A 12,341-nucleotide genomic window follows, 5' to 3' on the forward strand; every position below is an offset into this window, starting at 1 on the left:
CCTTATCTTCCTAAATGTCTGTAAAAGCTGAGGCAGCCAAATATTTATATGATCAATTATGTCTCTTTTCCTTTCAGGTGAATTATATAGAACCTCTTCAAGAAAACAAAAGTTCCCGGCACAAGGCAGTATTGAAATACACGAGGACAATGAGGTGAGATTGTTTCCCAAAACAAGCTGTGCTGATTTCCAAGGAGTAGACACGTGGAAATGCTCTCATATTGTATTATGGAATTACAAACCCATTTGGTGGCTTAGTGTGTCTTTCCCTCGTTCAGTAATTGCACATGCAATCACTGAAAATCATCACAAGCTTTTTTAAGCATTGCATAATTACTTAGGTGGAAATATGACCAGTTCTCTGAAGAGGAATTGTTATGCCTACGTAGTGCTTCAGTGGAAATGCAGGTTTTGTGAAGGAGATTCAGCAGTTGTGAAATTGATAGTAACAGAATTGGTTTGTTTTTTTTTAAAGCAGCAAAGAAGCTAAGCAAGTTGTGTTCCTTCCAGTTAACTGATTAAGATCCTCTGTCCACACATAGGACAGGCAATGGAAATATCTACTTCTCTATTTTTGAAGAACTCCAGTCCTACAGCCCCCTGAAAATGATGACAGTCTGACTTCAGATGTCCTTTTGATTAGCCCTGGAGCCCCTTGTCTCAGTCATGGCTGAACAACTGCTGAGAGGCAAATTAATTTCATTCCCTTTGAGTCCTCTTGTGACAGATACCAGTCAAATCCAGCTGAGAGAGTTTTTGTAACAGCGACTTTAGCAATGTTGACCTGCTTGAATTTTTCCCCTCTGTTTTGAAGCTTTCAGTTCTATCAAACCATCAGCACTGCCGCTTATTTACAAGCTGGCATTGGCTGTGGAAGGAGCTATTCTTAGCTTTTAAAGGGAATTAAATTCCTCTTCTGAATAACTGGAATGGGACAATATGGAGAGGGAAATGGTAAGTTAGAGCAAGGAAAAGTAGAACCTTAAAAAGTCTTATAAGATCCAGTTCTTAAGCAGATACAAGGCGGGTCAGCAAAATGCCTTCACAATGAATACTGCTACTGGATACTAAAAATCATGGGCTTAACAGAGAGAGTGGCTTTATGGAACAACTTACAATTCTGTCATTTTCAGCCCTTTCTCAGTCACCTTTATACAGGTGCTAAAGTTGCCAATTTCTTTGTCTTACTCATGTCAAAACATTCCCTCACTAAACTGAAATGTATGTGTGCGTGGGGGGGTGGGTTTACTTGTCAGCTTTTCTGATTGATGTTGTTATTGTCAAACTCGGAGCAATTTTTCTCATTTTTATTTACCATTGAAGATTGTAGCTTTCGTTCCAGACCTTAAGAATAAAGTGTCCAGAATATTGCCTGATTCTCACTAAACTGCACAATCTAGCAATTAACAATCCTCAGACAAATGCAAGAAATGTTACTGTTGTGTTTATTGTGTGTTCATATTTGGTCAGGAACTAGAAGTCTCCAGGAATCATGTGATCTAAAGCAAAGAAGAAAACGGCAATCAAGATTTAAAAACAAAAATCTCTTAATCTTTTAATGTATTACTGAGTTCTTTGAGTGCACATAACTCTCAAGGGGTAAAGAAGAAAAAAAAGTGGAGTTGTGAGACATTAAAGACATTCAAAATGTTTTTCCAGTCTCAATCTATGGCGTGCACTGATTATTGTCTGTGTGTGCACATATTCACAAAGGTATTTGTGAGGTTTATGAATATTGGCAATGATACTTTTTTTACTCTTTCAGAAAATGTCTAAGCAACTTAGCCCCATTTTTAATTTCAGTAAGAAGTTGCCAGTCTCAAAATGCTGAGTTAACTGTATCAGCTGCTTTTGCTGGATGTATTTATTGGCAGAGAAATTTGTCTTTTCAGAACCTGTGACGATTTGAGTTAGAACCTTTCTAGTAAACGCAGCAGCCTTGTTCATGATACTTAGACGTTTGCTTAGGCTGTCTGTGGATGCTGGAATTCTTCTCCAGTCTCAATATATTTAAAATAGCTTTTGATGTACACAAAGCTGTTTATAATCTTTGTTAATCTGAAACCTACATCTGTGCTGCAAGGGTTTTCTGGCAGAGCATAGTGTGCCCTACCTGGTTCAGACGTACTTGAATTAAATGGAACACGAGGCACACCCACCCACCGCCCCCCCAGTGAAGGCAAATATCACAAAAAGATCATGGTGGGGGTGGGAGAAAAAAAATCACTGCTAACTGCGTGTGAACGTTGACACCGAGTATTCCAGCACTGCCCATAAAATCGCTTCCTCCCTCTTGTTCCCTGTTTTTCTCACAGGAAGGAGTTCAACACCAGAACTGCAAAACTCATGTGCTAATTTTGATCCTACATGGGGGGAACATCTTAGACACTGGAGGTGGGGACCACAGCAGCAAGCTGGCAGACATCAACACCTTCAGCTCTGTGTTTGAGAAAGTGACCCGAGCCCATTTCCCGGCCGCTTTGGGCCACATCTTAATCAGACTTGTTCCCTGCCCAGCAATCTGTTCAGCAGCTTTCTCTCTTGTTTCCAAGTAAGTTGATTTGCATTTTCTAATGTTTGGCTCTGCAGCGTGTTTTTGAATGGCTTTCTGTGACCTGTCTTTTTCATAATGAAATGTTGTGAATCCTTCTTAATCTTCTGCTTACTGCAAGACTTGGAAGGATCTTTCAACCTTTTCAAAGTGGATTTATTTGTTTTTAAAAACCAAACCAAAACAAAAAACACAAAAAAACCCACCAAAGCCAAAAAAACCCCAAACCCCATGGTGGACTACAGCCTATTGTCCACATGCATCCAAAAGAAAAAAAAAATCAAGAAGAAATCTGGACAGAAGAAAACAGTGAAAACTGCTGACTTCCTCCCACCCCCAAATCTGACCCCAAAAAATCAGTAGTCAACTTTTATCTTATTTTAAAATTGAAACATAGCTAGATCTGCTTGCGGACATGCCAACTGACGTTTGTCTGACTTACTTATCTGTTCATTATTTGGCATTGTAGGAGCAGGATGTTACAGAAAACCTTCCCGACAGTTTTAATGTTTCCTGTTTTAGAAACAAAAATGGCATATTGCTAACATTGGTTTAAGAATAAAGTGGAGATTGTGAAGCGTTGCTGAGAAACCTAGACCGATTTAAGTAAATGCTGCTTTGCACTGGAAATTGAGAGCAGAAATAAATATCTAAAACAAGAGTGATTTAACACATCTTAGAGAGAATTTACATATGAACAGGTTTTTTACGTTTTAAGATGACAAAACTTTAGTAGCTGTTCACTCCCGATAGCAGCTACTGCTCCTTGAGGTCCTGTAGTGTTTTGTGGTAGGCCACTCATTTATTGCCGTTAACCTATAAGAATGACACATACAGAGCTGTCTTGAATGGGCTACGAAGGGTGCATCTCTAGGAAGCAGTGCTTTTGGCTCCTGAAGGCTTCAGCTGGCAGTACAACTACAATTTGGCTGCGTGCAGAGAGGCTTCCATTAGTTTTGATGGATTTTCCTGTCTGAGCAGATCCATTTGTTAACTGACGTAAATGGAGATGGCACCCACGAGGTTGCCCTTACTAACATGGCAGATGGGTGGTTTGCTTTTAAGCAATTCGATAATTCACTTGCATAAAGGTAGAGACCCCAGTTCTGGGGCTTCTAGAGAGCAACTGGGAGAGAGTGCCGTGCGTTACAGTGGACACTGGATCAGCTCTTCACTAATGAAGAGTGCTAGGCAAGAATATCTCAAACACCTTGTCATTGATAAAATCAGTAAATTTCTCAGCTAGCATAACTCTGCAAACTTAGATGACACTGAGCTGTTGTATGGTTATGCTACAAGACATTCACACTTAGATTTCTGGCTGTCAGGTCCTGTTTCTGTCTGAGACCAGGATCTGCTACGAAACACTTACTAGTTGCTATATGAAGCAGAGATAATGATTTCATTTTAGGAAGTTGCTTATTAACTGAAAAAATAATAGTTTGGTGGGTTTGGCATTTGGGGAGAATTTTGGGGGTGTTGGGATTTTTTGGAGGAGGTTGTTTTTTGCAGGGAGGATTAAGAAAATTTTCACAAAAATGTTTTAGTACATGTCTCTTAGTGTCTAGCTTAAAGATATATAGTTCATCGGATCACATTGGCATTAAGTCTAGTGGCTTTCTGAGATTCCTGGGAGTCACTTCTGCATGTGAAAATTATTGTTGTGTAAAAAGCTGTGATAATATTTCAATACAAAACCAAGTCACTATGAAATACTAAGTGCAACTGTCAGAGTAGTTTGCAACTGCACCTCAGAGACCTGCTTAGTCTAGTATTTCATAGAATCATAGAATCATTTCAGTTGGAAAAGATGTTTAAGATCATTGAGTCCAACCATAAACCCAGCACTGCCAAGCCCACCACTAAACCACGTCCCTGAGCACCACATCTACATGTCTCTCAAATACCTCCGGGGGTGGTGACTCCAACACTTCTGTCCTCAGAGCAAGAACATAACTCTGAGCTGCTAACTGTGCATCAACAACGGTACCTTCTGAAGTTACGTGTGCATGCTCGTGTGAAAGGTACCGTTGCCTTGCAAAACCACTACTGTTAATTTTAACAATTGTTATGTGTACGGCGGTAACAATTTCAGGTATGTGCTCTTTTTGACAATGCTATGGGATGTGAAAAATGACATGTAGCAACTCCTTCGGGAGAGGAAATATGACTCTGGTTTCAGTGTCCACTTGGGGATCAGGAGATGCGGATACTATTCCTGTGTCTGTAACGGATTTCCTGGTTGACCTTAAATGAGAACATCAGTCTGTCGGTGCGTCACTTCTCAAATTTGTTGAACAGAAACAAGGCTAAAATGATAGAAGGAGGAATTTTTCTGTCATTAACCAAAGGCCTAACATAAAGCCTGAGAAAGAAACAGGAGGATTTCTGCTGTCTGGATTGTGCCTCTAGCCTAGGATATATGAGGAAAGCTTAAGGGATGTAGGAGTAAGGGAGTACTGTGGTTAAGGCATGTGCCCTGAAAGCTAGAAAGGAAACTGCGATGCTGAGACTTTACTTTGACAACTGGTACCTTGTTAAGCATGAAAGGAGATGATTTGTGAGGGAAGGAGAGTGATCTGGGTGTTTGTTTGTCAGATTATTAACACCAAGGAACAAAAGCTGATCTTAGCCTATATGACTGAGGAGATGTTACACTTTCATTCCAAGCCTATTAAATGGCCAGGTAGCCTTACAAGGTTCATGCAGAAACAAGGACCCGTAGGAGCAATAGTGTAACCAACTTACTACATTTTTTCCCTCCACTGAAACAACTTTTCCATGCAGCGTTACTTGCACAATAAATGAGTGAAAGTTCTAGCAGGTGGTGAGCAGGCTTCCTACTGAGCGCTGTACGATTGGCTTCCACATCGTCATAATGATAACGAATTATATTCTGTCATTCTGGTAGTGTAGTTCTGATCGCACTCTAGTTTGGGTACTAGCCCAAGCAGTGTTCTAGAGGGTAGCTGAGGAGATACAGAATATTCAGTAAGGGAAAGAATTAAAATCTTAAAATGTTTTTGATGTTGTTGTTTGTCCCCATGGCTCTAGTGAAATGAATTTAGAAATAACACATGGAATTTTCCATTGGATGTATCCACTTCAGTAGCTGCTCTTCCTCGCCTGCTTTTTCAGTCTTGAAGTTCACTCATTAAATGAGAGAACCTTTTCAGTTAACATTTCTTTCCTTAGTGATATTTTCCTTGACATAAATATTTTAAATGGCATGATGGAGAAAGGAGAAAGAAACACAGGCTCTTGGGCCTGCTTCAACTCTCGTACAAGTGTAAACCCGGAATAACTAGTGAACTCTGCAGTGGTGGGGAGGAGAGAATCAGACCTGCTTGATTTCTTCTTTTCTAAGCAAAGGGAAACTTCTCTTGGTTTTGTCGGGGGCTCCCCGTAAGCAGTGGTCGCTTTTATAGTCTTTTTGCTACAGTTGTAGTGCCCAAGGATACATATGAACCTCATGTAGAGCAGAAAACTCTGCCGAGGAGTTGAGGAGGTCTACAGCCACATTTTGGACCGTAAGGCGAGGGAATGGTGATGCCTGCTGTCCAGATGGCGGAGGTAGAGAGGAGAGACAGGGAATGCATTAAAGTTCTGAAATGCTAGCTGGGCTTAAAGCTGTGACAGGCAATAGGAGGAAGAGGTGGCAGGGTGCAGACCAGGCTGGTGGAAGGTGTGCCTGACTTCACACCAAGGGGGAATACACTGAAACAACCAAGAGAAGAAAAGCGTGCGCATATCCAAGTTGCTGCCCTGTAAAGCAGGAGGACTGATAGTAGAAGAGGAGGTGAAGCATCAAAAAATGCTTGGGAGATCATCCTTGCCCATTTGGGCCATTGATTGACACAGGGCTCAGTAGTGTCTCTTAGGTAAGCCATAATGCAGTGCCTGCAGGTCTCAGCCATCTGGAAGAAGAGCTGGTAGAGTGGAAGGAAGAGTATGTGCTGGCAGCCCAAACGAACAGAGGTCCCACTTTCTTTCTCTGTTTCTTGATCCCCTTTTGTTGCAGCACATGGTATTCAGTCAGACTGAAAATGGCCAAGCTGGATGTTTGAATGTCCTATAGAATCATTCCCAGCACTGACATAAGATTGGTGTTGCCTTGGTATGTTCTTTTGTGGAGCTGCTTGTGATGTGCCCATCTGGGGCTGACAAAAGGAGAGATGATTCCCTGCTCTCACATTTCTGCAGCTTCATGCCAGCAGCTTTCACAGCCAGAACTCCAGGATGCAGTTGTGGAACATAAACTTGTGGTAAACATTCCATTTAGGAAACTGTGGGGGAGGAAGTGTGTTTTTAATTACTGTAATGTTTCATCGAGGGTGAGCCAGATGACTGACTAAGCAGCAGCACAAGGTTTCTTGTTTGGTTTGAATGTATCCTCCATTTTCTGAATGTGCAGGCATAGCGTGTGCCAAGGTAGCACAACCCTCTGTTCACCTTGGCACAGGTTTTGAATTATGCTGTGTCTGTGTGCTGAGTGCCTGGGTTCAGAGGGATTCCACTGGGGCTTTTCATCTGAATGCACCTATGCAGCCCTCCCTGCCTTACAAACAGTAGCTTAAAGGCAAGGCATCTTTCAGGGCAAAATCACTCCATCTAGTAAACGTTTCAGATTGTTTAATCTGGTATGCTCCCATCTACTCCCATTACCTTCAGTTTTCTGTCTCTCTCATATAAATCAGAAAGACACTGTTTATGTAACCTGTGTAAATTTATAATGCATGACTGATCTCCCGTGACATTTAGCTCCATCTTTGCTGCTAAAGACAGTTAAGAGTTAAAACTAAGTCACATACTTCTTTCATCTAGATGACTTGCGAGCCATCTCCTCCCTTTTCAGGGAGAAAACTATGCCAGAGAGGATCAACTATTGTGGTTTTTATAGCACACAAATTGATGAGCATACATTGATTCACACCTCAGACTAGAGCTCCTAAATTACAGTATTAGCCAAACTGGAGAGTAGTAATTGCAAATTTGGTGGGGAGAGAGAGAAGGAAAACAAGGCCAAAACAGAAGTTATAGTTAGGAAGCATATGAATAATCAAATGAGATGATGGCGTTTTGTTGGATGAGTTTTGGAGTGCTCAGCCCCTTGCATGCTCCCAGCACAGTGGTGGGTCCTGCAATGTAAGCTCGTGCTGTTGCATTTTCCCAAGCAATTTTTTAAAATAGTTTTAGAATTTAATTAGAAAGTGTATGGAGAAGTCTGGTCATTATGATTTGAGTACTTTCTATTCCTTGTTTTTCTTTAAAGTGGAGGAAGTAAAAGCATATTCTGGCATTTAGAAACAGCAGTAGTGAGTCCCTAGGACTGTCAGCACAGAGTGCCGACAGCCGAACCATAAATGTCAAAAAAATGTTGTGTGACAGTTATCCAAACAAGTGTTACCGTATGGGTGATTTCTGCCTCTGCTTTCTCCTCTCACCTCTGCCATGGTCTAGGACTGCCGACCTGAGGAAGTTTTGAGGAGGGACCAGTGTTTTGTCTTAGTCTGCATCTAGCCAGATGCTTTTTGCATTCAGAATAAGCTTTTATTCCCTTGTTCTTCCTTTCCTCCCACCCCTCCCCAGGTTCAGTAACCCCTCACCCATCTCCACGGTGCAGTCTGTTATCCCTGCTGGCAGATGTCACTGTGCCATCAATCGCTCTCCCCTGGGAGCCAGGTGTACTATCACCCACCATGGAAGACCAGTTCTGTCTTGCAGCCTAGTCATTTGCTGCCTTTTACCAGGGAGGACTCAGGTTCTAACACGGGGGACTTTATCTGGCTTTTACACTTAGTGATTTCAGCTGCTTCCTTGTGATTTCCCTCTCCTTCTCCAGCCTTTGTGCAAGTGTGATGTTTCCAAGCTGGTGCTTTGGAATGACCTCCTGCAGTGTCCTGCCAATGCATCGAGATACCAAGACTTGTGCTCCTTTCAGCTCCAGTGCTGATATTTTACCTGTTTGTCTCAGCTTCAGCACTAATACTTAGCATGTTCCCTGTGATAAACAACTTCATCTCTTCCATACATTATTCCAGTGGTCCAGATCTTTCTTCCCTTTGCGTGTGGTTACGACAGCAACGGAGGCCTCTGTGGCCGCAACCTTTACAAGAAAATAAACTGGAATTAAAAACACCCAAAGCCTCATTTCTAAGACAGTTAATTCTGATTAATTGTCTAGACAATAGTTGCTCAATTTCAGTTTTATCAATATTCCCTTAGCCACAAAAAAATATTACCAGCTGTGCATTTTTCCATTGGCTCTGTTTCATGTATTTCTCTTGTGAATATTGTTTGCATGATACTTGTATTACAAAAACATGTAGGTATTTTTTTCCTTTTCAAACATTCACTTCATAATTTTTTTTCCTCCTGTGTTTTTTCCCTTTCCCTTTCTGAGGTGTTATCTACCAATTGTTATAGTAAATGAGGCCTTTTTATGTAGGTTTTTAAGGTTCATTTTTCATTTTTGGAAGTTAGTATTCATAACTGTATGTCTGCTGTTCATTTGGATGATCTAATCAGCTGGCAAAACGAAGCTGTGTTAATTGGTAAATCGACACAGCTTGGCAGACCAGCTGAGGTCAGCTCCAGGACATAGGAACCGTTATACTACTTTGGATGAAAAATACCAAATCATTGGAGTGCTTCAGCAAGAGGCGAGTGTGGAAATGTCCAGTGAGGCTCAGAACATGAACACAGACCAACTTCCATACTTGAGCACTGCAAGTTGTCTGTTCTTCTTCTGTTACCCTAGCAATAGTCTCAAGGATGCAGGTTTTGGCAAAGACAGGCTCTAATTCCATTTCAGGCGACTTGCTTTTCAATATTGTGATAGCCCACAAAGTTCCTAAAGAAAGCGAATACAGAATAGTGTTGCTGTTGCCTGCCTGCGGCTTTGGGTGAACTTTGGATGAGCTGAATTATCCAAAATGCTTCTGACTTTTCTTTGATCTCTGAAGGACAGTCAACTTACTGTAAGAGAATCTGGCACACACTAACATGCCTTGCGTCTTTGGCTCTCTGAGTTGTTTTCCCCACTCATCAATAAAAATCAGTCAAGACATGATTGGCAGATTTACAGAGAAACCTGCAGGGTGCACATCCAAGCTAAAATAAAACTGACATCCTACCAAATTTAAGCTTGTGTTTTCAGTCAAGTCACCTCCTTTTGCAAAATTTTACTGTGCAAACATTTATGTATGATTTCAGAATGTGTGCGGCTTTGTTCCCCCTTTTTGAAAGGATGGCACACTGGGAAAAATGTTTTTATATGCTTTTGAACCATACATTTGTCACACCTGTGTTCTAGGAAACAGTGTCCCATTGTGATTGGATCCTGTTCTTTGATGTAGTAAGTTGTTATATTGGGGGGGTGGGGGGGGTGGGGGAAGGCTGAAACAGAATAATCTCTTTTGTGTTCTAATTTACGTCTACTTCTATGTGGAAAAATTGCACCAAGTATGTTGAACTACAGAAATGCCTTCTAGCATGGTCTCATTCACATAAAGCAGTAACTACTTCATTTTTTTAAGGAGTTGAATACTGTGAGGAAGTGGTCATTCCTGTATTCTCTCATTGTGAACTGCAGTAGCCCAACCTACATCTGTTAATAACTAACTGTTCATTCTCTAATGCTTTGTGCTGCCTCTTATATTTTTCCTGACGATAGCATGTCCTTCTCTAGCCTAAATCCCTACAGCTATGATGAGAGCTGTCTCAGCAGCAGTGAAGACCACATCCCACTGGCTGCCTTGCCCTTGCTGGCTGTTTCATCCCCACAGTACCAGGATGCAGTTGCCATGGTGATCAGTAGAGCCAATCAAGTTTACAATGAATTTCTCAAATCTACAGATGGGGCTGGTTTTAATGGACAGGTAGGACTATTTTCTCTTATATCAAAGTAAAATTCTTTGGAGCAAGGCTGTTACTTTTTAGGCCATTGTGTTGAGGGCTTTGAGTTATGAGTCTGGGACAATCCTGCAAATATGATGAATGAATGTTAGCACGGGATTATCTACACACAATGCTTTCTCAGGGCCCAGCATGAGAAGGACACTCTGGAATCCTGTGCAGTATCTAACCTGGACTTAGTTGGTAGAAGATACTACACCTTCTCCCAGAAGCATTTTGACCCCTAAGCTCTTACTAAGTATTGTTATGGACTTTGGTAACGTATGAGAGCCTTAGCTGTGTGGTAAGTGTGCTACGCTAACCAGTGAAGGAGCATGACAGCCCAAGGCAGATGATCATCTGTGTTGCTGAGTTCCTCACACACCTGCTATAGCTGATGGAAAAGTTGGGACGTCTGTGACTAAGAGCATAAGGAATCCAACATTTAACTATTGCTATTTCTTTTTTGCCTCAGTATTTTTGCCAGTGTTGCTACTGTGCCTTTATCACAGTAGTAATAAAACAATTGACAGTAAAGAAACGTAGAAGACAAATACTCAGTTGCCAGCAGTGCTGCAGATTTCCTGTGTAACTTTGGGAGAGTCATGCAGTTTTTCTGGTGTGACCCACTCCCCAGTAAAGTCACCTGCAGACTTCTGGCTGATGTGTTGCAGTTATTGTCCCTGCCTCTCCACCTTTAGACTACACAAACCAGTACTTTCCTGCTTCACACAGAATAAGTATGATACTGCTACCCTGTGTGAGTTACTGAAATTATTTTGTGATGGGGCCCTCTACGTAGCTGGAAACATGCACTTCCTTAAAGTACAGTGACCTCCAGACTTCAGAAAAAAAGAAAAAAAAAGTAATATAGAGTACAGTGTAATCTTTGAAGGAAAGCACGTGTGTCATTACAGAAACAAATTCTTTTCCATAGCAGTAATAAGATTATGCTGTGGCATATCAGTATTTTTAGACTAAAATCTGGTTTGAAGCCAGTTTTAATATCCATGGTAATCTGTTCTTGCTTGAAGCATAAAAACAGCCCAGCTGCTGTGACCTAACATTATGAAAGGTGAGATTATGTAAAAAAGAATTGTAAGAATATGTTTTTTTTAAAAAAGTTACAGAAATAATTGTAAAAACAATTCCCTCGATAGAAATTGAGTGTTAATGGGATTTTGTCTTTGTCAAAACTACAAAGTCTCCTTGGTGTGTTTTACAAACTATATATATTAATATTTCACATGGAAAAGTCTGCATGACCTCTATATGGTCCACAGAATTTTGACCATCAACTCTTACTGGCATTGTTAGAATGGATGTGACTTCTCTGTGCTGTCTACAGTGCTTTGCTTTGGTCCTTAGATAGAAATCTTAACTCTACCTCTGAATAGGTCCTGTACTTCTAGAATATGTACCATATAACCTGACCTCTACCCTGTGTGTATCTTTCTTTTCATATTTTGGTCTCTTCTGTCCATTTATATTGCAAGTTCATTAGCTTGGAGATTGCCTTTTTGGTTTTATACAGTGTCTGGAACAAGTTAACTCCATTATCTTAATGCCAATATTAATGAGGATTAGAAATGGAATGGTAAATTGAAGGAGATGCTATTACTACCCCACAAAACATGCTGTTAATTTTATGAAGGTTTCCTGTATCATGTAATTTTTGGTTCTTTGACTTCATTGTGTGGCCTAGGAAGTTGAAAATCAGAGAGTAAATCAGCAGGATGTTCAGTTGTATACAACTTTAGAACCAGAATTGTCTTAGGGTAGACATTGCCTTCATGTATTTTGATATTTTATTTTTTAAAAGTTGTTATCCCAAGAAAAGTACTCAACTAAGAGTGTGTGGTATGTGGAGATACACTAAGAGAAGTTTGAGGTT

The 12,341-nt window shown here is 40.9% G+C and overlaps 1 protein-coding gene across 4 annotated transcripts in view; it reads left to right on the plus strand.

Annotated features, from left to right (window-relative positions):
- Positions 1-12,341, plus strand: part of PITPNM3 (PITPNM family member 3) — a 142,141-nt gene that overhangs the window by 89,288 nt on the left and 40,512 nt on the right. For 2 of the 4 annotated variants that reach the window (XM_075112992.1, XM_075112993.1), the window contains 3 exons: positions 78-154; positions 2,316-2,551; positions 10,242-10,431. In XM_075112992.1, coding sequence (XP_074969093.1) covers positions 78-154; positions 2,316-2,551; positions 10,242-10,431 — 503 coding nt within the window. The remainder of the gene's footprint in view (positions 1-77; positions 155-2,315; positions 2,552-10,241; positions 10,432-12,341) is intronic. The other 2 variants (XM_075112994.1, XM_075112995.1) reach the window with 1 other exon arrangement.

This window comes from Phalacrocorax aristotelis, chromosome 18 (genome assembly GCF_949628215.1).
Source record: "Phalacrocorax aristotelis chromosome 18, bGulAri2.1, whole genome shotgun sequence".
NCBI lineage: Eukaryota > Metazoa > Chordata > Aves > Suliformes > Phalacrocoracidae > Phalacrocorax > Phalacrocorax aristotelis.